General features: G+C 44.8%; 2 protein-coding genes across 3 annotated transcripts; both read right to left on the reverse strand.

Moving 5' to 3' along the window:
• Window positions 1-1,512: 1,512 nt before the first annotated feature.
• On the reverse strand, window positions 1,513-4,370 carry LOC117902716 (proteoglycan 4). Of its 2 annotated transcripts, none has more exons than XM_034814280.1 (4): window positions 4,338-4,370; window positions 3,504-4,280; window positions 2,914-3,431; window positions 1,513-1,974 (listed from the first exon to the last, which is right to left on the reverse strand). In XM_034814280.1, exons 1-4 carry the CDS (start codon window positions 4,338-4,340, stop codon window positions 1,671-1,673), a joined length of 1,602 nt encoding a protein of 533 aa, XP_034670171.1. In that variant the 5' UTR covers window positions 4,341-4,370; the 3' UTR covers window positions 1,513-1,670. The 2 variants fall into 2 exon arrangements, with proteins under 2 accessions (XP_034670171.1, XP_034670172.1); XM_034814281.1 differs by having other exon boundaries at window positions 1,513-2,473; window positions 2,735-3,431.
• Window positions 4,371-5,517: 1,147 nt separating this feature from the next.
• LOC117902714 lies at window positions 5,518-23,089 on the reverse strand. The gene is made up of 6 exons (XM_034814276.1): window positions 22,619-23,089; window positions 9,244-9,694; window positions 6,787-9,161; window positions 6,590-6,727; window positions 6,323-6,530; window positions 5,518-6,266 (listed from the first exon to the last, which is right to left on the reverse strand). Exons 1-6 carry the CDS (start codon window positions 22,718-22,720, stop codon window positions 5,956-5,958), a joined length of 3,585 nt encoding a protein of 1,194 aa, XP_034670167.1. The 5' UTR covers window positions 22,721-23,089; the 3' UTR covers window positions 5,518-5,955.
• Between the last annotated feature and the right edge of the window lie 1,150 nt (window positions 23,090-24,239).

Here is a 24,239-nt window from a genome sequence, read left to right on the forward strand (position 1 = left end):
GTTTACCTGCCATTAGGTGTATATATTTTGAATTTTTACATTTTTGTTTTGCTGTTGCTTTTTACTCACATTCGATTATGGAAGTATATATACCAAATAAAGTAATTAAATACAAAATAGCCATTAATGTTTTTTGCAACTATAAATGTGCATGTAAAAAAACCACACACCACACACAAACACTGGAAAACACAGAGGAACATCGGTTACATAGGGATGTGAGGAAGCGAAAACTCTAAATGGGAGTTCGCTATGAAAGGCAGATTATAGAATTTAATAATATAAATAAATTGCTACAATTATTTAACCAACAGATAATTATTGACTAAACCAAACTAAATAAATATCCAAAAGAATTCGATCAAGGCGCGGGATATTTATGAAGAGTACTTAAACGTACCACAATGAGCGGCATTCGCTGAGAAGAGTAAACTAATTAAACCAGCCCGAACAGAGGAATCACGAGTGGAAACAAGACAACATTTTAAAAATCGATTTAATAAAGAATTTATGAGAATTATATGTACATTAAAAACCTATCTATTAATTACTTAGAGATTTCAACGTGGATGTGGAAAGATACATTTTTTTTCTTTGAAAGACATTGGAAAGGATGTCTGTCTAAAACTTGTGACTTACAAAAGGCTCAGGTGTTCAGCAGACACAGCTTGTTCGTTAATTTCTGCCAACCATCGAGACCTGTTAATATTTTATTATATATTCTTATAAGAAAACTAACCACCAAACCCAGAGCCACAACCACAATGAGAGATTATCGCTTCTTCGCCAATACTTTTGACTCGATTGCAGAAACTATGAACCTGCTCAGCGATTTTTAAGGGCTTGGTTTTACCTCCAACATGTCTTGGCGGAATCTGTCATCTGAACTCTTTATATTAAATAATTTATTTGAGGCCATCAAAAATTTAGCATGTGCCCCTAGGACCTCGCACAGCGTGGGGGTGGCAGCGGTAGATGCCCATCTAGGAGTTAATTTACCGTATTTCTTTTGAAATTTTGTCTACTCCTATTCCCATCTAGTTTTCATTCGATTTTGTCAACATGTAGTTGTTTAAATAGCAGAGACTCAAGCGCCTTACAGTACAATAGTATCGATGCACCCCACATAGAGATGGCGCTATAGGCAACTCAAATCAGTAGTACATTTTCACAGTGGCGCTTCCAACTTTTGTCTACGTATTTTACATGGCAGCTACATGTTGCCATTTCGGTGTAGTGGTCGTGTATGCACTTTAAAAGGCAATAACATAGTTCGGTTAAAGAGCACATCCTGGTATCTTTTTACAGTTTACTTATTCATATGTATGTACATATATTCCGGCTAAGTAGAGACAGTAGAGGGTATACAAGTAGTGGCGCTGCTTAAGCAACGGCTCACAACGTTCCTCCTCGTTCCTTTAAGAATCAATCGGCCACTGGCAACGAAAAATGGTTGTTATTATGTATGTATATCAAAATGATAAATATGAAAACATAGCTCAATCATTCGAATCTGAATAGAAATATTTAAAATGTGCTGCTTTTTGAAGATTTTTCAAAACCAAGCACCCGGAATGGAACTGCAGGAAAACCAAAATATTTTTAGTTGCGCAGAATATGGTACTCTTAATTTAAAATTGTAATTTTTTTTTTAAGATGTGAACTGTATCCTATTTTCCGAATATGTTGTGAAAGGGAAACAGTGCTGGTGGTCTTGGCAAAAATGGTGGTGGAGGTGGTGGAGGTAGTGGAGGTAGTTTAGGTAATGGAGGAGGTACAGGAATAATGCCAAGTATGGAAGCATCAGCTGGTGTTAGTGAGGTACTTCCGGGAAACAGCAATGGTGGAAGTGGAAGTCCTGGCAAAGGTAGCACAAATCCTGGCGCTCCAAATATCTCGTGATAATGTATGTGGTGCTCTATACTTGGCTGCGAGTCGGTTGAAGAAGTGGTCCACTCCGTTGTTGCCTCTTCGATAGCAGTTGTAGGGGCTTCAGTGGTTGTTGATTCCTCGGTAGTTGTAGGGGCTTCAGTTTTTGTTGTTTCCTCGGTAGTTGTAGGGGCTTCAGTGGTTGTTGTTTCCTCGGTAGTTGTAGGGACTTCAGTAGTTGTAGGAGCTTCCGTGGTTGTTGTTTCCGCGGTAGTTGTAGGGGCTTCAGTGGTGGTTGTTTCCTCGGTAGTTGTAGGAGCTTCCGTGGTTGTTGTTTCCTCGGTAGTTGTAGGGACTTCAGTAGTTGTAGGAGCTTCAGTGGTGGTTGTTTCCTCGGTAGTTGTAGGAGCTTCAGTGGTTGTTGTTTCCTCTGTAGTGGTAGGGGCTTCAGTGGTTGTTGTATCCTCGGTAGTTGTAGGGACTTCAGTAGTTGTAGGAGCTTCAGTGGTGGTTGTTTCCTCGGTAGTTGTAGGGGCTTCAGTGGTTGTTGTTTCCTCTGTAGTGGTAGGGGCTTCAGTGGTTGTTGTATCCTCGGTAGTTGTAGGGCCTTCCGTGGTTGTTGTATCCTCGGTAGTTGTAGGAGCTTCAGTGGTGGTTGTTTCCTCGGTAGTTGTAGGGGCTTCAGTGGTTGTTGTTTCCTCGGTAGTTTTAGTGGCTTCAGTGGATGTTGTTTCCTCGGTAGTTGTAGGGGCTTCAGTCGTTGTTGTTTCTTCGGTAGTCGTAGGAGCTTCAGTGGTGGTTGTTTCCTCGGTAGTCGTAGGAGCTTCAGTGGTTGTTGTTTCCTCGGGAGTTGTAGGAGCTTCAGTAGTCGTAGGAGCTTCAGTGGTTGTTGTTTCCACGGTAGTTGTCGGGGCTTCAGTGGTGGTTGTTTCCTCGGTAGTTGTAGGGGCTTCAGTGGTTGTTGTTTCTTCGGAAGTCGTAGGAGCTTCAGTGGTGGTTGTTTCCTCGGTAGTTGTAGGGGCTTCAGTGGTGGTTGTTTCCTCGGTAGTTGTAGGGGCTTCAGTAGTTTTAGGAGCTTCAGTGGTGGTTGTTTCCTCGGTAGTTGTAGGAGCTTCAGTGGTTGTTGTTTCCTCGGTAGTTGTAGGGGCTTCAGTGGTTGTTGTTTCCTCGGTAGTTGTAGGGGCTTCAGTCGTTGTTGTTTCTTCGGTAGTCGTAGGAGCTTCAGTGGTGGTTGTTTCCTCAGTAGTCGTAGGAGCTTCAGTGGTTGTTGTTTCCTCGGGAGTTGTAGGAGCTTCAGTAGTCGTAGGAGCTTCAGTGGTTGTTGTTTCCACGGTAGTTGCAGGGGCTTCAGTGGTGGTTGTTTCCTCGGTAGTTGTAGGGGCTTCAGTGGTTGTTGTTTCTTCGGTAGTCGTAGGAGCTTCAGTTGTGGTTGTTTCCTCGGTAGTTGTAGGGGCTTCAGTGGTGGTTGTTTCCTCGGTAGTTGTAGGGACTTCAGTAGTTGTAGGAGCTTCAGTGGTGGTTGTTTCCTCGGTAGTTGTAGGAGCTTCAGTGGTTGTTGTTTCCTCTGTAGTGGTAGGGGCTTCAGTGGTTGTTGTATCCTCGGTAGTTGTAGGGCCTTCCGTGGTTGTTGTATCCTCGGTAGTTGTAGGGGCTTCAGTGGTTGTTGTTTCCTCGGTAGTTGTAGGGGCTTCAGTGGTGGTTGTTTCCTCGGTAGTTGTAGGGGCTTCAGTGGTGGTTGTTTCCTCGGTAGTTGTAGGGGCTTCAGTTGTCGTTGTCTCCTCTGTGGTTGTAGGGAATTCCGTGGTTGTTGTTTCCTCGGTAGTTGTAGGGACTTCAGTAGTTGTAGGAGCTTCCGTGTTTGTTGTTTCCGCGGTAGTTGTAGGGGCTTCAGTGGTGGTTGTTTCCTCGGTAGTTGTAGGAGCTTCCGTGGTTGTTGTTTCCTCGGTAGTTGTAGGGACTTCAGTAGTTGTAGGAGCTTCAGTGGTGGTTGTTTCCTCGGTAGTTGTAGGAGCTTCAGTGGTTGTTGTTTCCTCTGTAGTGGTAGGGGCTTCAGTGGTTGTTGTATCCTCGGTAGTTGTAGGGCCTTCCGTGGTTGTTGTATCCTCGGTAGTTGTAGGGGCTTCAGTGGTTGTTGTTTCCTCGGTAGTTGTAGGGGCTTCAGTGGTGGTTGTTTCCTGGGTAGTTGTAGGGGCTTCAGTGGTTGTTGATTCCTCGGTAGTTGTGGTTATTTCAGGAGGTATAGTGGTTCTGCATATTGGTAATCGTGGAAATAGAGTGCATAAGATTGATGCTCGTTCATTTTGTAAATCTATTGTTGTTTCCTCTGCTATTGCTTCTTCTGTTGACTGTGCGCTAAGGGTGGTTGTTAGAAGTGCAGTCCACAGCACAACAACAACAAAACTACTCCGGATCTGGAAGGAAAAATTCGTTTATTATTTAAAAGAACTTCCCGACCGTTCGGTTCTTACCATCTTGACCTTCCGGATTTCACTGATGCAACATGGCTGTGTACACCATTTATGTACTTTCTTCCTCGATAGCTATTTTATTTTAAGTTGGAGTTAATGAACGACAAAGCACCAGGCAAGGTAGTCGAGATAAGCGTCTGACAGCTCCTGAATTTACGTCCTGCACTTAGCTTAATGGGTCGGAAATTGTTTTTCAAAATAACTCACGAAATGTTGAAGTTGAACTTGGTTTTATCTACGGTTGTGTTAAGAATGTGGGAAGAACACACATTTATGGGGAATCAAGTAAATCTGCAGATCTTTCGGGGTTGACTAAAATAGCCCGATGTGAAACAAAGTGCTATTATTTTTCTAGACTGCCGCCCCATTCCCGTAAAACTGTCTGTACAGGTGGGCAAGGAGACAAAATGTATCAACACTTTGATAACAACATGTGCAAAGAAATATTGAAAAACTCCAAACAAAGAATTGAAATTTGAGGGAGGCATAAACTTCTGGTTTAAAAATAAGAATCTTTTCTGATAGTTTAGAGGCTTGGGATTAATCTAATCTATATAATCAAAATCAGGGGAACAGACTCATTTCAGATTTATATAACTATCGTCTCTATTGATCAGAATTCTTAGAGCGGTGTAGTTTTTAGATACGTCAATTGTCCCTGTTTCAAATTATATAACTAGACAAGCTATGATAATTTAAATTACATTTGAAAATGAGAGTTTGTTCACACAATTTGCATCAAATTGTTATAAACTATAAACAGTAAAGCACCTTTACAAAATATTACATAAACAGGCTATTTAGGCATAAGCAAACGTTTCTATTTAAGCAACAAATCACTATACCCAATCAAGAATCACTTTTGTAACAAAATCTTGTACCTAAATTTAAGCCCAAAAGCACATAAAAAAGAAAATTTACGACTGTAAATATTTGTAAGCTTATGAACAAGTTGTCAGTAAAACTGAAATGAATCAACCACTTATCTAATGCAGACCGACAATGTACTTACTCAATATTTCACTCAAGTAAGAATGTATCCAAATAGACACAAGAAATTGAAATGTAATGAAATGTCATGGTTTTGGACGCTACTTACTTTTGCCTCTGAAAAATACTTGTCCATATTTTCGACTTATAGTTTGTTGAAACAAAAAGAGTATGTATTTTTGTACTTAACTATATATTGTTTATTTTACAGAATTTAGTAAATTAACTTGCATTTAATGTAATGCCAAAATAATAAATTAGAAATGAACTTAGATTAGATCCCCTTCTGTTTCCATACTCTTGGTTTTTTTACACATGTTTTCTCTTCTCTTAAATTGAACTATTTGTAATGACTGTTTTATGAAGGCGAAAAAGAAAAATACAGGACAGTTCATGGAAGCACCAAATCTTTGTGTACATATTCTCATGTCTCACTGCGGGTTTGCACCATTTGTCCAAAGACGGCAATTTGTTTGGCCCTCCCAAGGCGTTGGCAAGATTTCACTAACAATTTTGGATGTGGTTGATGAAGACTCCTTCTCCTCCTCGCTTAATCTAAGTCTTAAGGCTAAACGAAAAACCGCGATAACAAGGCCGATATAATCTCCTTGGCCAGTTCTTAATCTCTTCACGCAAGAACGCCGTCCAAGGCGTGAATCACTCCATTGGTGGCGGGAATGTTGGACGTCACCATCTGGGCATCGTTCACCTTGATCTTGCCAGCAGACGTCTTCTGCAGAATCACGGTCTTTCCCGTGTATAGCGAGTCCTTAACCTGGTAGAAACGCATACCGGCGGAAAAGAGAGCTCCAGGCACTATGTGCTTCATGGCAAACTGCTCGGCGGCTTCCTTGTCGTTATAGAGCTTCTCCAGCGTGTCCGAATCCAATTCACTGAAGCTCTTGTCCACAGGAGCGAAAACAGTGTACGTTTTTACACCTTAAATCAATCATGATAATCAATGCAAATTATGGGTTAAATTTACTATTAATTACCCTTGCTCTGCAGCTTTTCGGACAGTCCAGAGGTGTAAAGGATCTTGAGGAAGTTGCTAAAGCGACCCTCGCGATCAGATTGCAGAGTCTGCAGAAGATCCCCCACGGGCAGTGGGAACATGACACGATCCACGGCATGAGCCACTCCCTGCGGGATCTTAATATCCTTTTTATTCAGCACAACCATGGCTCCATTGATGGTGGTGAGCTGCATTGAGAGATTTGATCGTTAAGCAGCTAGGGGAAATGCTTTAAGCGTTTACTTACAGTGACATCATTCCACTCCTGGTCGTGCATATTGTACTGATTGACGCGGAGCTGTGTTCCAGCAAGGGACACTCCCGTCATCTCGTCCTGCAGCGTAGCAATTTCAAATGCTCCGGGGATCACATGGTGGAGCAATAGCTACAAAAAAGCAATTGAGTATTGAGTAACTTTTCTCAGCATGCAGATAACACACTTACCCCACTCAGCAGCCTTGGATTGGACTGGAATTTCTCCTCGGCACGCTCGGGTCCACCCAACTGTACCAGGAGATTTTTGAAAGCCTTGTCAGTGGGCACAAAGATGGTGTAGGGTCCTGTCTCGTTCAGAATGCTGTCCAAGCCCGACTGGCGGAGGTATTTGGCCATCGCAAAGAGTCCGTTCGACTTCAATATTTGCAGCAGATCCTCGCTCGGATTGGAGAGAACGGAGCTCGCACCCGGACCAGCCTGGGCCGCCTTCTCTGTATTCTCGGTCTCCTGGACAAGGGCGTCAGCATACTGAGGCGCAGGTGGCAACTGCTCCTGTGTGTGGGCAAGATCCGAGAGACGTTCGGTAACCACCGGCAGGTGGGTGGAGACGGAGCCTCCTCCCAGATACGAAGAAGCTGTCACCGGCGAAGAGCTGTACACTGGAGCGGGCGTGGTTCGGATGAGGCTCGCAGCTGCCGCATTGGTGGTGCTGCTCTCATAGATGGGGCTGTAGCGGGGTGTGTAGGGCGCACTTGTGGTTGTGCTTGTGGTCGATGTCCTGGATGGATGGTACTGGCGATGATTGGTCGGCGTGCCGCGGGAAACGAATGGAGCCGGGGTGGTCGTTGTGGTGGTTGTTGTGCTGCTGGTAGTTGTAAGTGGTGCACGGGTTGTCTGGATGATCTTTCCGCTCTTGATCTCCACCAGCTCATCGTTGGGCAGGGTCAGGCGGGAGACAGAAGGCGGCAGCTTGATCTCACCGCTCCTGATACGCTCCAGTATGCTCTCAACTTCGGCGCCAGTCTGCTTAGTCTCCTTCTCGCCATTGGCCTTGACTCCCTGGATCTTAAAGCTGCCGTCGGCCTGCTCCTCGAGGTACACGTAGGTGGCCTTCTTTTTGGCCGGCAATGGCACCGGTGAAGGCGCAGGCGTTGCCTTTGGGCTCAGACCCTCGATCTCATAGCCATCGGGAATTAGTCCGCGCTTGGCCAGCTCCTCCAGGGAGGGTGGCTCATCGGAATCTGAAGTGATAACTGCGGAGCTGGCGATGCTGTTAGCTCCACTGCTAATTCCCTGTATATCACCTGCTCCACCGCCATAGAGAGCTGCCAGACTGGACAGATCTACACCTCCGGGCAGCGATCCGGTTGGTAGGGTGTCGGACTCCTGGGGATCTGGGGAGCGCAGGATTTGCACCTTACCACCGCCGGGCAGTTCCAGATCCTTACTCTTGCTGGGAGCCACATCGCTTAGACTCAACTTGGCCTCTGATCCGAGCCCCTGTTGGGCTAGCAGGGTCTGCAGCTGCTCCTGCGAATACGCTTTCTGTCCCTGCACGAGGTTTGGGTCCGTGGTGCGGATCACCTGCACTCGCTGGCCATTGGGCAGCAGAAGATCCATTTCGTCGTAGGTCTTGTTGCCGGTCAGCGGCTCCTGTGGTGCCTCTGAGAGGGCTGCCTTCAGCTGCTTCAACAGATCATCGCGGGCAAAGGTCTTGACAGGCTTCTTGCTGGTTCCCTTCTGGGTGGGAAACTTTCCAAGCTCCGACTTCACCTGGGCATAGATGTTCTTCTTGGGCGTAGTGGTGGCCTCAGTGGTTGTTGTCGTCGTCGTCGTGGTCGTTGTCGTCGTTGGATGCTCTTTGTAATACTGCTGGAGGGCGCTGCTGAACTGGTTGTAGTCTGTGGGATGGGCCACCGGGCGGCCACGTTGCGGAACTCCACCGTAGGGCGAGTGCTGGTAGTTGCCATTATGCTGGGTGATGATCGTCGGTAGAATGTGCTGCTTGATCTGATGCTGCTTGACCAGGAACTCCTCATGCTGCTGGCGCACCTTGTGCTGCGACTTCTCGTATTGCTTTGCCACAAACTGCTCGTGCTTCTGGATGAGCTTCTGCTTGTACTCCTGATCTGCTGGCTGATGCTGAGCGGGAGCATTTACAAATTGGTGCTGGAATTGCTGACCTTGGGGTTGCTGCTGCTGCTGCTGCTGTTGCGGCTGCTGTTGGAAGGCTTCTCTCGTGGGCTGCGCTGGGAAGGGTGTGGATTGCAAGGTGCTGAAGAGAGGTACAGGCAGACCCAGTTGGGGTGTCAACTGGTACTGCGGAGGGGCTGGCTGTTGCTGATAGTTGAACTGCCCATGCTGCTGCTGCTGCTGTTGTTGCTGCTGCTGTTGTTGCTGAATGGGATGAGGTGTCTGTTGAGGAATGGTCTGGAAGGTGGGAACGGGCGCCTGGCTGGGCAACTTTTGTGTGGTCTGAGGCAGAACTTGGGATACGAATTGCTGGGATCCGGGCTGCTGGTAGGCAAACTGTTGGGTTTGCTGTTGCTGGTAGGTCTCCCTTGAGGGCTGTGGTGGAAAGGCTGTGGACTGCAAGCGGGAATCTAAGAGATGGAACATAACATTCGAGGGTTAACTAGGGTAAACTATGAACCAGTTTTTGAATTGACTTCAGCCAGATCTTACCAAATTGTTTGTGGCGCTGTGGCAACTGTTGTTGTTGCTGCTGGGGGTGCTGATGTTGCGGTTGTTGCTGCTGGGAACCCGCGTAGTTTCGCAAGTCCAAGAAGTTCTGATGATGAAGATCCAGATTGCTGGAAGCCGATGGCAGTTGCTGCTGTGTCTGCTGCTGCTGAGGGAATTGAGGGGCCGTTTGCAGCTGACTTTGGGTGGACCGTTGGAACTGCTGATTTCCATGAGGTTGCTGCTGGGTGGGAGACGGCTGCTGCTGCTGTTGTTGCTGTGGGAACTGCCCGAATCGATGCTGCTGCGGTGCCTGGTGATGCAGATGTGTGTGTTGCTGCTGCTGCTGCTGCTGGCGGTGGGGAATGGGCAACTCGACGCCTGCCTGGACAAAGTTTTGATGGTTGTACTGCTGCAGATTCAGCTGGCGGCGATGCGAGTTGTGAAAGGGCGGCTGCAATGGAATGCAAGAGAGGGCAAAACGTGAGATTACTCGTACAACTTTCCATCACCATTGCATCATCGTGTAAGTATTGCAGAAAAACCCGCTTCAGGTCCATCATCACCTGGTTTCTCCTTCGCTGGCATGCAATGGAAACTGACACAGAAAAAGTAAAAGCCCCTCGACTCGCCCCATAAATAGACATGAACCAGTTTCTGCTCCATTTTAGATGCTAAAAATAAAAACGAGATAACGCGTCTCGGGATTGCTCTGGGGTCCTTTTTGGGGGCTACTCGGTCAAGTTGAAGTCCACACAAATTGGCACAGTGACGGAACTAGTTTGCAAAGAGATCACGTAATAATAGATCACAGATCAGGTTAACCCAACTACTGCAACTCATGGTATTTATATCCAATTTCAAGTTAGATCAACTTTAATCCTCCCATTTGAACTCTTCTCCATTCGCATGCTAACCCACTTCCATTGTCTCCCATCTGCAAGTGTCATTAGCGAACTTATCCCATAGAGCCCGCTTATACAACCTCTCAGGCAAGCACGCCCCTTGAACTGCCTGTAATACACCAAGAGAAGACCCATCGAGGTACCAAGTCGGACATTGGACATGGGGCATCGGCCAGAAAATGTTTAGCAATGATTATCCAACACAGGCAGAAGGAGGAGCGTAGACACGTTGCACAGCGGCAGGCTTAGATCTTGTTTGTTTCTCTGTTTGGTTTATGGCTTGATGGCTGCTGTATGTACAAATTAATTGCCCGGGTCATAAATCTTTTTCTTTTTTTCTGGTCTCCGTAGATGCGAGATTGAGGCGTTATCAGTCGCTCCCCCCGCCATCCACAGATCTTTCTTTTCGCATGGTAATTATGTTGTTGCCGCTAATGCCGCGCCTCATCATCTCGCAGACGCAGCCCCAGCCGATGTTGCTGGATGATGTTGCTGTCAGTGGGGCGGCGTTTGATTATGCAACTTAATCGCAGTCCAAAGTTTAGCTTGGAGAAAAGTTCAATGTGTTTGGAGGTGGAGGAACAGGTGAACGAGAGAGTTGGGAGGCTGCCGAACACGTTTTACATTATTTGTGTATTTTCTTTTTAGTAGATAGTCGGCCACCAAGTATTTTCTAGCCTATCATCCAGCTAGCCAACCTTCGTTGGCTCCTACAATGGCTTGTCATGCATCTGTATCATCAATTTTGGCTTTTCATTCACAATTTTCTTTCTCTCTAAACATGACTTTTCTCCACAAATTACTCGTCTGGTGAAAACCTCAATCAATCATCAATCAACTGCCAAGGCAATCAACATCCCAGCCCCAAAGCCACTGAACCCTGTCTGTCCTCATAGGGTTTGTCATATTTCTTTTCCCTTTTCTTTGAAATCCCAGCCTCTCTTTGTATGTTCGACATGTCAATTTCATGGTTTAGCGTGCTCATTCAACATTTTCACGGCACTTGTACACTCGTATGCAAAACGCTTTCGTTTTTAAATGCCAGTGCGAGCCGCCACCAATCAATGACCAGCTAATGCGCTGCGCATGCGCAGTCCCAACGAAAGGCACTGGAGCTCTCTGGCAGGTCCATGGCAGGTTTTTGTGGTTATTGCTGTCGCCAAATGCCACCACAACCCACGCCGTTGACGCCTCACTGTTCACTACTGGAGTTGAAGGTGTCAAGTGATTGACAACTCGACTGAGTAACGGATATCAAGAGACACCATCCAAAACATTGGGAAAAACTATTAATCATAATGGGCAAATTATGTTGGATGTTTATGTCGCGTGGTTGGAAAATCGCATAAATTGATCAACAACTCGAAGTTTGCATTAGATACACAAAGAAAGTTCCCAAGATGCAGACGTAAGGGGTTTGGTCAGCAGTCATTTAGCCGTCTAGAAACTCTAATTCATGTCAAATACGTTTTCATTGGAGGGCCGTCAAATCAAATGGGCCTTATGCTAATGAGAGAAGATACGGCGTGAGCTTGCTGGCAAGAGGTAGTAGAAGTGATGTGATGGCAAACCAGTTTATAGATCCCGCCGAAAGCAGCATTTTTCACAAGTTTGATGGGGCGTTGTGATCCGTGATGTACCTGTCAGTTACATGACTCGAGCTCCCAGCTAATTTGTTAATAATTCATAATTGATTTCTCATCACACATCGGGTCCACAGCCTCCTCTGGATGGGATACAAAATGAAAGCGAATTTGGAAATTTCTTTTTGTTTTCGTTTTCAGTCTCGGTTTTGGTCTTGGTTATGGTTTTGGGCTAGGTTTCGTTTCGCAGTGAAAGTGATTTGTTAGACATTTAGTCAGCAGCTAAGTTGTTTATGCTAATTAGAATTTAATAGTTCAAATTAGAAGATCTGCAACACGCGCCCCCAGAGATATTCGCTTAATTAAGAGTTACGCAAAAGCCGAGACGATGCAGTAAATTCTTCAAGTCCCCAGTTGCGCAACGGCATTGCGGCCTCTTACAACTCTTGCAAGTTTTCTAGTTTCCAGTTTTTTCGGTCATGTCGATGGCCAATGGCATCCGATTTGGCCCCGTTTTTCCCCATTGCCTTTCGGATTTCCTGTCCTACCCCGCAGCCAACCAAGAAACGCATGCACAAGTCTGCATTTGCCTTTACGTTTTGCACTGAATTTGTGTGTTTGTGGAGTTTTTCCCCCTGGCTGTTGGATTTGTAGACTTTTTGTTTGTCTTCCTCGAGATTTTTTGGTGGTTTGTGAAGTTTCAAGGTCGTTTTCAGTCAGATCTGAGGATCTTTTCGGAGGCGCTTGCAGACATGTTTTGCAATTTGTGTTCTGGCCATAAAAAGAGATGCACATGTCAGATGTCAGTTTTGGCATCAATTCCAACTGCCGGCTAATGGGCCACTAAAGCTAACGGTGCTCCACTCGTATGCCATTGTGGGAAACGAAGCTGCTGTTTTTATTTTTAGATTCAATCGTTGTTGTTTGTTAGCAGCTTGGACAAGTCGGCCAATTATAATGAACTTTAAACGGTGACAAGTGTTCTCAGCAATAAGAACCTCTTTTATTATTAGCAAATAGTCTAATAAGTATTCAATGAATATTCAACATTTCAACATCTACCAGTAAGTAAACAACCCTTTACCAAATCTATGCCAGATCGTTACCCAAAATTGATTTATTATTGTACTGCAATCGGCATTTAACGGCTCATTGAATTGTCTAACTTATCATCGCAGGGCATCAACTCAATCTAAGTCTGATCTGCGAGATCGTGCTCACATCATTTCAACATCAGTTTTAGTTTCAGCATCTCATCGATCCCATCTGAATACAGTTAGCTCAGAACTGACTCCGCATTTTGGGTTTGGGTACAGGCACTGTGGCTTTGGTTTTCTATCAACTGCCAGAACTGGTTAGCCCCTCGACAGTGACTGTTGACAGTTTCCACACTGCATAAAATGTGCATAATAAGCTTTTGATGGCCTTTGATGGCTTCGTTTTTTTAGAGTCGCTGCCTCATTTCGGGTTCCATTCAGACTGTTGGTCAACAGCCCGTAAATTTGGCAATTCCCTTTCACTTTTCCCGACTATCGACAAATGGCTGCAGTTGGGGTGCAGAGATGCCCCGAAAAAAGAAACAGAAATATTTTTTTGGATTTCCTAAAGGCATTTTAATTGCCAACAAAATTGTTTAGCCGCTAAGCAAATAAGTAATTAATTTGCGGCCGCACAAAAGAATGCCCAGCAACAATAGCCCCAGAAAAAGCAGCAGCAGCAAAAGGAAAAGGTGAAATTTACATAAAATTGTGTAATTAACTGAGGTAAGTAAGAAATTGCCTCAAGCGAGGCTTTGGCCAACACCTACAACTACAACGAAAGGGAAAGGGGTATGGTATGGCATGGTCTGCATCCACTGGCCACATGGAAGCAAAAGAAGCCACTCGGCAGCAACAATGAAAGGTTCCAGGCAAATGCCGCCAGCACCACAATAAAAGCAAAAGCAAGCACAAATGTTATTTAACAATCGCTTTGCACAAACAAGAAGCGGCCAAAAGAAACTTGGTCAGCTCCGTAATTCCACTCGTACTCGTACTCGTACTCCTAGTTATACAGAAGATGCTATCGCTGCCCCAACCAACCATTCCCAACCTTACTCACAAAAAAGAGAGGGAAACCGCTTGTAAAACTGTTTATAATTTAGCGCGATTTGTCTGCGAGAGACCCGAAATTGGCCGAGTGTGAGGCTGATGGGAGTTGTATGATTGTGACTGCTTTTTTGACCAGTTTAAAAGGTTTTAGATCCACGATACTCGACAAATGAGAGCTAATACGAGTAATTGTGTTTGTTTAGTACGAGTGTAATACGAGTGTAGCAATGCATTTGGGTCTAGGATTACCCATACATTTATTAAAGAATAAAATATATGATATTTTTGTAGTCAAATAACTTCAAAGAGAACTCGATTCGAGTGTTGTGGAAACTTGTTTAATCATTTCTATATGTTGTTTCTCAACTTGGCCACCGTTAGATCCTCCGGCAGCCCACTGCGACTCGCAGTTAATTACATCTCTTGCATTCACAAATCTCCTAAAAGATTGCACCATCACCTGCGGGTTAGTGCAATCTCTCGACTGTTTAAGCACTTCATACCCGAGTGACACACAAAATGTAACGTGCGAGTAATTGAATGAGATGCAGACAAATGAGTGAGCGAATCAGGCAGAGTGCCAATGGCAAGAGTTGCACAAACTTACTTCCTGGCAGATGCACCCACGCGGCCCACACAGTTAGCTGATATTTGGGACACGCTCCCACCTGCAGCGGGCTGTCGACGCTGGAGCAAATTTGTGCATGGAAGCTCTCTTTAATTTGACACACTCTGACACTTTTTACGAGCTCCGTAGATTTATTACATCATTAGCACTGTCAGGGGCAGCGGCAGCACAGCTGCTGCCATGATGCTGTATCTCGCAGATGCTCGCCGTACTAAACTAATTCGAGCAATTGTAATTTGAATAAACCCACTTCTTTTTTCAGATTTTACTTGGTTTTGGGCATGAGAAATTTGGGTTTATGGGACAGTGGCTTTTTTTGGACAATTAACATGTTCATATGGCTAATTGCAAAGTGTTTTTTTAAGTCAATACTTAAACTGAGCTTCGTTATGTTTTGGCGGATGTTAGTCTCAAAGGTAATTGACAAGATGAGAAATCTGTCCGCAAAGAGGAAGGTCAGCCACTAGACCAGAGAACGTGAAATAGAAAATGAGTGAAGAAAAGAAGTCCGATGGGAAATTCAAATAAAGACTCACACTTATGTATGCGCCTCTCAGCCATTATTCCCAATGATTATGTGCGTCAATCCATCACTATCAAGACCTTAATCATCTTCGCAAACAAACGACTCAATTTCCAACCTCAACACACTTTCAGTTTCCGAAAGCACACTAAGAGTATCGGCCAAATAATATCATAACACAATTATTATTTCGCCGACAATCGCCTGAAAGATCCTCATAATTATTAAACCCAAATTGCGTGTCAGTACAACATAAAATACAAACCACTGAAAATTATATTATTGCTGGAAATAAATTTAAATACGCTGCAGTTTTACTTTCCAATTCAATAATTTTGGCGCACGCAGCTAAGCGAAGTTGCGTGCCACAATTTATCTTTGTATCTCAGCCTTGTCTGGGCTGGCTCTGGCGCCCACATCGATCCGCAGATTTATGTGCCTGGGTCGGCCTGTTGATGGACAGTAGTGAACAGTCGGGAGGATCGTCAAAAATATTGTAATTTCGCTTTCATTGCAATTGTGTCTTGCTCAAGAGATGAGTGCCCAAAAGATTTGCATTCATCGGATTTCGTAACTCAATTTCGCCGTGAAAGCCCCGACACGCCCAGTCCGTTCCACGCTCATCAGCATCAACCCGTTCAAGTCTCGGACCTTTGTTATCCGAGTGCCCATCATCCCAGGCGCAGTTTAATGTCTGTGCAATTTTTTTCTCCATTCATCCATCTCTGCCTGCCTGCCTGCCTTGTCACTGGGAATTTCAATGGCGCGAAATGCGGAGCACACAACCTTAGATATTTCTCCAAACCCCAACTCCAACTCGAACTCGTATTTATTTTAGTGACTTCAGAGCAGAGCCATTGAGCTGGGACTGTTTGTCTACTCATTTTCATGGGCTGTCACTTGAATTGAAGCCACTCGATTGCAATTGATGCGAAGTATTAAGCTTTTGTCGCGTTCGTCTTTTCGAGATGGATATGGGTCAGGCAATGGTTTCGTTTGGGGTCTCCGCTTATGTGGGTTTCGACCTTGGGTAACTTTTCGTCTTTGGCGAATTGTGGGAAAAGTGTGAAGGTGTAAGGTCGAGCTGTGTGTGATCACGAGGTCTTCGTAGCAATGCCTGGCGGCCTAAGCTCTTAGATACTTCTTCCATGAAAGCCAATTAGGCATTCCCATCACCCACTCTATGCCGTCTTCTACGCTTCGAATCTTTCTTGGGAGTCCGTTTTAGAGTCAGTCTAATGCTTTAATTACACACTTGCATTGCATGCAACTGCATTTGGAACTGCATTTGTGCCCCCTCCGGGCATATCATTTGTCAAATGTGCCGCCATTGTTTGGTGTGGAGTGAACAACTTTTTCATATTCAGCTGGAATTCATAATTTATGGGTTAGCAGTGCGCCAGTGCGCCACAGCCAACTGTCTCGGATTCGAAAGTGAGGTTCTTTTAATTGTACATCCTCCCGCCCCGCTCCCTGAATTTCGCAGGAACCAATTAAGTTATTTTGAGATTATATCGGTTACCCTATCGGTGCTGAGCTGCCTTGTTGGTCTTGATACGCCAAATGCTCACATTGCGGGTTTTCGGTTTGGTCTCGTGCCCGTCTCTGTGTTTTTGGTCACGCAATCTCTGCGCCAGGTCCGACGTACCGCGAAAGAAGGCTCTCAGGGGTCTGTGCATGCAAATTGCAGAGGGTCTTCGGCCTGCGGCCTCCAGTCCCTTGTCTAAGGTCTTGGGGTCTATGGTCTGACAAATGTTTCGAGTTGCCACCGTGGTACCCAGAGCTCGGAACGGGAGTCGGAGTCAGTAAACTGTTTGGCTGCAGTTCGTGACAGTTTTTAGCAATTACCCGGATGGGACGGAGCGCGACAATGTCGTTAGACCCATCTGGCCGGCTCACTGACCACTGACCATTGTTCCGCGGTTACTAACCTTAGCCGAGTTAGCTGGAACTTGAGGTTGGTAGCCAGTTAGCCGTCGCGTGGGAGATCCTGTCCATGCGTCTGTAATCTGAGAAAATTACTAAACGTTTATCGGTTTCTGGAATCTCCAGTTATCCAGTGAAGCTCTGCACCGCTCGCTCGATCGATACACATTCGAAATTTCTTCACCCCAGACTCATTTGTGCTGATGAAATCGAAAGCCAAATGCATCTTGCCTCGCATGCCCAACTGATGCACTCAAATGCGCAGAGCGGGAGGAGAACCGCACAGCAAATTAAATTTTATTTTTTTGCAACAAAACGAAACACTTTTGGCGCCGAAGAAGAGGACGCTGCCAGCGAATGGAAAATGCAACTGAAATGCCAGCACTGGAACTTCTGCGGTGCTCAAAATCAGCCAAGCTTGCGAAAAGTGTTTTTCTTTTGCTTTTGCCTTGCTTTTGGCTGTGTTTTCTTAACTCCACTCCAGTGCAACAATAAACTGAAAGTGCCTGACTGAGGCTGCGGGAGTGGGGATACAGTTTTGGGGTATTCGGTCGGCCGCTGGCGATAATGTGCCATGAAGGAGCCTCGAGGGGAAGACGAAGGCTGGCTGCACCAGAGTGTGAAGTGGGTTGCAGCTTGTTGCAAGTTGGGAGGCGTGTTTGGACCTGTCAGGTACTAACCAGAGTATCTCCTCTCAAGTTATTTAACTCCTCCAAAGCGAAGCTTCACCATAATATTTCCCTTTTTTCCCCAATTCCCATTGGATAACTCCCATAATCCTTGACATATTCCAAGACCCAACCCGAATTTCAGTTAATTTTTACACAATTCACAGGCGAAAGCTGGCGCTGCTTTTTCCATCAGTTTTCCATTGCACCTCGCAGACCACAAAAATGCCATTAAATAATTTCTTTCCAAATTTTCTACGCTCAAAACAGAAATAAAGTGCAAATCAATGGACAAGTTTTGTAGTTTGTTTCAGGCACGGCGAACGAACCCCACAAAACTTTGACTCCCACCAGACAGCCAAGAGGAAAACACACAAATTATGCAACTCGTCGTCGGCTTGCAACATCTTTCGGCAGACCAGACCAGACCCAACCAGCAGCCCCACCAGCAGTTGCAGATGCCATTGCAGTTGGAGGCTGCCACTGCCACACCACCATCATCATCCACAGCATCATCATCATCAGCGGCAGCAGCGGGCTATTTGAAATCTTGTTTTGGAACTCTGTGCCAGCAACAAACGCTTCTTCATTTTCGCGCAATAAACTTTTCACCCAGACAAAAGGCAGCGAGCCACAATAAGAAAAACGAAAGTGCAACAGCATCGGGCAATAACGGGTTGCCCAGCTTCAACTGCCTCGGGAGGCTCAGAGAGTCGGAGGCTCGGGACGATCCCGGTCCCTGGTCGGGCCAGATCTTTGGGCTTGGCTATTGCATTACGTGTGGGGTAGGCGAAGCCTCGACGAGGATCGTTTGACTTTTGGCCATATTCGTGTTGAGTTATGGCGAGAAAGAAGATGCAGCTGAGGCTGCCACCGCCGCCAAACCCGTTTCACGTGGCGTATGTGTAATGCGGAAGTTGGCACTTGCTGCACTTGGTACTGCTTGGGTACTGCTGCCTGCTGCTGCTGCATGGTGGGTGAAAACTGCCTTGATATATTTACTGCACATACCTCATCTAATTGCGGCATTCATCAGGCTCCAACTCCCATTCCTATTTGTCGTAATTTGTAAATAAGCAACAATAACCATGAGAAAACCGATTTTGCTTGAACATTAGCTGGCATTGCTCTTTTCGGGAAATCCAAGCGACTTTTAATGACCTCAAAGAAGAGTAGCCACAAGCCACTCGGTGGCCTGTCAATAACAGGCGATGAGTTATGTCGCCGAGCCCTTTTACTTTCTTTTCCCTTCTCATCCCGTCTGACAGATGCTGTGCGTCATTTTAATGGCAAAAAGTTTTGCCCGCAATTGGCATGTGAAATTATTGTTTCCTCGGATAATGCCACCGATCGTAACCATTAAATTGTGCGGAACAGGCGCTCTGTTTGGGAGAGATCACAGTGCATGTTAATGACTTAATAATTGAGTAGTCGGAAGAGTGATGAGCAGCCATCGAAAGCGGAAGGCGCTTCCAAACGCGTGTCCCCGAGTTTGCGGGGGATCCGCGATTCTTGGAAGTAATTTTTCTTTAACTTTTTCCCAGCCAAAGTCGCGACGTTATACTTGTGCTTCGATGTAGGTCACACAGACTGGAGAAACTCAAGTGAACAGAGGAAGAAACTGTATTTCATAATCAAAGTTATATCACACTTTCAACTACATTTTATATTCGTTTCCTGGGCAGCCCTGTTACTCCATTTCCATTTACTCCTCTGCCCAATCAGGCATGGCACTCTGTTTCCATTCACCCTTTGAACAATTTTCCTCTCATTCAAAAACGAAATTGATTTAATTCTCAATCAGCTGAAAACCAGTTGGAAGCAAAGCAAATCAAATTAAATAAGACCGCATGGCGTCCAACGAAAATAAATACAATTGAGAAAGAAGTAACTAATGGTGGGGCAGACACAGAGCCAGAGCCCAAGACCCCAATTGGGCCTCCTCTCAGTGTGTGATTAGCGTTCACTTATTTTATTTGTTTGTGGTTAGCAGCTGAAAAGCGATCTCAATGGGATTTGTTTGATGCGAATCGATTTAGTGTGGCGCCTCGCTAATGGCAGCTTGTTACTTTCCTCAAGTGGAAAACTGGTGAGACGCCATCAAAGGCGATTGAGGTGCGATGATTGGGCCCTAAGCTTGATTAGCTCTTGGGCCCTGGCAAGTGCCATCATCCTCTCTCTTTCGATCGGACGGACACCTTCCAGTGCCCCAACAACTTTCATTTTTCAAGCCAAATCCATTAACAGTTTGTCACTTCACCCAAAATATCTTTCAGATAAATATGCAACCGAACAACAATATTTATAAAGATCTCTCGATTGACCCACTTTCCATGCCATGAAAAAGACCAGAACCAAACTCGCAAAAAGAAATTACAATGAAACGCGGCGACTTGTTATATTTCTTACTGTGGATGTTAGTGGTGGCAGTTGCTGGCTCTGATGCTGGTGGTGCTGAGACAACAAAAGCGAACCGACAATGAACAGGTTGTAGGGCCGGACCGAGGGCCTGTCAGATATATATTTATTCATATAAAATGATTGCCATCCAGTTTCAATGAATGCCATGCCCCCAGGTAAATCACGGGGAAATGTCTGACATATTTGTTGGCTTCGGGCTGCACTTAATCGAAAAGGTACGATAGGTTGTATAATGTCATAAATTATGTTTGTGCCAATGTTTAATTTAAAACAATTTCTTACAAACATTTTGGATCTTTTTATTCTACTTGGAACTATTTTATTCTGGTTAAGTATTTATCTCCTATTTCTTTTTATATTTACTTTTAATTCACTTCACAAAAGTGAAAGTCCTAGAAGATGTAAAACAATAATAAACAATCTGTTAAATAAATGCAAAATATACCACAAAACAAAACAAAAAAGTAAAAAAGTAACAACAAACTTTTGCAGACAATTTGGCAGGCAGTCAGGCCCAGCAAAACATGTTCAACGACAGCAAATTGTTGTATCTGTCGGGATGGGGATGGGGATTTCTGTTTTGGGGACTGGAACTTTTGACTATAGCGCAGGCGCAGTGAACTCTGTACTGGATGGATGGACATGGACGCTGGGCAACAGATGTTGCCGAGTGCCATTGCCTGGCTGCAAAGTTGGCGGCAATTTCTGTTTACACGACGCAGTAGCCCAACTGCAAATGCTACGTGAGGCAATATATAAATGTACAAAATAATAAAAAAATAAAATAAAATTAAGCAATAGCAAAAACAAAAACCGAGTCGCACAAAGGAAATTGCAGAGCCTCCGAAAAGTCTCAGTGCCAAGTCCCAAGTCCCAAAAACAAAACAAAACAAAAGCTCTTAAGACAGGCGACTGCAACTATCAAATCCAGCTTCGGCTTCGACCAGTTCCTGTTCACTGCCAGACAAAAGGAAGATGATGATACGGCTTTTTCCCTCTTTGTATTTGGCTAAGTCTTTGCTGCTGCTGTTGCAACCGCAATCGCAATCGCAGGCCATTGCCGTGGCAAACTTATGTCAATGGTGAGAGATGGGGTTGGCAGCTATCTGGTCCAAGACACGTTTTCCCCGACGCTTTGGGTAAAATTGTTAAAACTTATTGAAAAGGAAATCGGCAAGTCAATGGCTGCGTCGCGTCCAAAGGTTAAGGACAATACAGTGCGAGATGGGATTCAGCTGAGGAAAGAGAGTCTGCATTTGTCTTCTTTTCTTTCCTCATACATGCACTTAAAAGCCACAGCATCTTTTATGATCAATGTCTGTTCGTTTTTCTTTACCTTCAGCTTCAGCTGGAGACCATCATAATCCCGTATCAAAACATTGCCTGCAGCTTGAACAATATCGAATTAATCTTTTTACGTAATCCAAGTCTCAATTATAGGCATTAGTTCATCCTATCATAAAGCTTAGGCAACCAGAAAACGAGGAGACAACAAAACAGATGATTTCACATCGTAAATTGTTGTGGCTTTTGGCCAAAAGTTTTCGGACTCGGCCATGAAAGTGAAAACTGTGGCAGCGGATGTCAAACATGATCAGCTTACATCAACAAGAGCTTACAGAGAGGGGGTGGCCGGTGGCCTGGCCCCAATCAAACTTGGAGATAATCAATTATCTAGGTGATACAATAAATATCTTAGAGACCTTCAACTTAGCAAAGCAAAGCCCCAAGCATTACTCCATAGGAGATTCTCAAACATTTCACATGACTCTGCAGTTTGCGGTTCATCCGCTGCCGAAAGAGGGTTTTCTTTTTGTATTCAGTTTCTTGACCACTCCAAGCGAACAGGTTTGGACACAGGTCTACACCGGCGATGCGATGCCTTAAACGTTGTCTCATGCCTCTGCCTCTCATCTCAGTCCGATTCGTGGCGCTTTGCTTCCTTTGCATCTTCATTTAATCAAGCCAGCAGGCCGATCAAAATATTTTTGTGAAAAGGGAAAGTTCATTGAGGCGTTGAAAATCGTTTTCGTTTTCAATGCTGCCAGCGCACATTCTGCCGCAATTAATATTGAAATTTGAATACAAATATTTGAATAATTGAATTGTTAAATAGTCGCTTAAGATCGAACTTCAAGCTGGCCCGCTCTCCTCTATTGATAGAAAGTCTTATGCAAGTCTGTGGAATTTTCTGTTTGGGATTTGCTTAACATTTAGGCGCAGTCTCTGAAAACTCGTCCAGCCGAATAAGTTTCGTGTTTTGACATATTTATGCGAGTACTGGTCAGCGGCAGGGCAGGGCAGGCAGGAAACTTTCTTTGGGATTCCATTTGGGGCAACAATCTGAGCTAAAAACTGTGTCAATTTGGTGACTACAATAAATATTTGCATACATTCAATGGGAATGCAAATTGTGTGTTAAATATTTCTTTCTTCTATTTAGATGATTATTGCTTGGCACACATTTGATGAATGCCTTTGTCAATGGGAGGGAATGTGGAACAAGCATCTGAACTGACACCAATTTAATAGATCACCAAGTCTTGAAAATGTATTCTCCTTACATAAACAAGGATGTACATTGTGCATACATATTTATGTTGTTAATTTAAACACTTTGAAAGCAAGACTTACCGCATTATGATGCCCCGCATTGGGTGGCGGAATAAATCCCTGTGCATTCGCCGTGACCACCCACAGGCACAGAGTGCCCCACAGTGCCAATGAGACTCGCATGATTCACCGAAACACCGAATCCAATATCAATTATTTGCTGGAGCAACCCAATATCGTTACACTATTTTCTTTCAAAACAAACACGATGGAGGGGCGCGCGAGAAATGTCAGAAATGCGATGGGGAAACGATTCACAACGATCAAAATCCAAGTAAACTTTTGCCAGTTTTATTTTCGTTTCGTTTTCTATTTGCTTTATGCAAATGATTCAGTTTCTGTTTCTTTTTATTCGAGTGGTGGTCTCTCGGATCTGTTTAAAATTCCGTTAACGTTTGAGGCGCACTGAGGAACTGAGAGCTTGAGCTTGAGCTGCAGGTGGAAGCCGCAGACACGACTGGTCCGGTAAAAGTTCGAAGACTAACTGAAGATCATTAAACGTTTGGTAACAATTTAAGCCAAGCTCGCGACGAAGATGCCAAAACGAAGACTGCGACGCTGCCACCGTCGATGGGGCTGGCTCATCGTGTGGCTGCACCGGCAACATGTTGCCAGAGTCGAAGAGGGAATGAGCCAAGCTACGTTTTGGCCGGGCAAATATCGAAGAGAAAGCAAAGAGCACAGATGAGCGCTCGAAAGAGAAAGTGTTGCTGAGCTGAGCCGGCAACATGAGGAAATGCCAAGCAGAGAGCTTGGATTTTTCACGTGAATCATTTGTCGGAGCGTCGAAGCGCTTATCGAACCCAGAAGTGGCCAATCCACATCCAAAAGCCATCTTCTGTGATTGCAATTGCTAGCCATCACGTAGCCGACTCGGAAGTGCAGATAAACACTCGGCTTGGGGGCGTCCGAGAATTCGAGTTCGCCCCAAAAGAATTGTGTACTTACACCGTTTAAAGCATCATCGGGGGCTGACAGACGTGTGTCTATCATCTCTGCCCTGTTGCTGTTCACCGGTAGCCCCTGAAAGCTGAATTCCATGCTCATGGCCGCATTAATTATGACTTTATGGCACTTTTGTTGAACAAACAATTCATCTGCGAACTGATTCATATATTAATGATATGGCCATGATTAATGCTCTGCTTTCAGTTCAGTTGGTAATGTTGTGTGTGGCTCGGTGTATCCCGCTGTGATCACTACCGACTTACATCACATCAAACCCATTTGGAAGGGGATCAGCATGTCATTATGCTTGTTTTGATCACTTAATGGACAGTCACGCCATGAGTAGCCCCGGGATTCGCTTGCGGATGGAATTGTTTGAGAAATTACTTCTCCTAATGAAGACATCTGTGAAGAAATAATCCTCAAGCCCTTAAGGATATTTTCTCATAAGAAAAGAAAACCTTCGTTTAACTCAGGCTTTTGATCATTTTTCCCTCAAGATAATCTCCATAAAACTTTCCCAATTCTTCTGACCTACCCAACCGATCGAGTTTGTTTAATTATTAAATTGATTTCCTCTTGTATAACAAGTCATTCACAGTTTCCGACACAGAAAAACGCACTTCTTATCAGAAAAGAGCGTTTAAAAAATTATTTCCACTATTTCCAGCTTTCCACCCAATTATCGCAGCAA

Source organism: Drosophila subobscura, chromosome U, assembly GCF_008121235.1.
Source record: "Drosophila subobscura isolate 14011-0131.10 chromosome U, UCBerk_Dsub_1.0, whole genome shotgun sequence".
Classification (NCBI taxonomy): domain Eukaryota; kingdom Metazoa; phylum Arthropoda; class Insecta; order Diptera; family Drosophilidae; genus Drosophila; species Drosophila subobscura.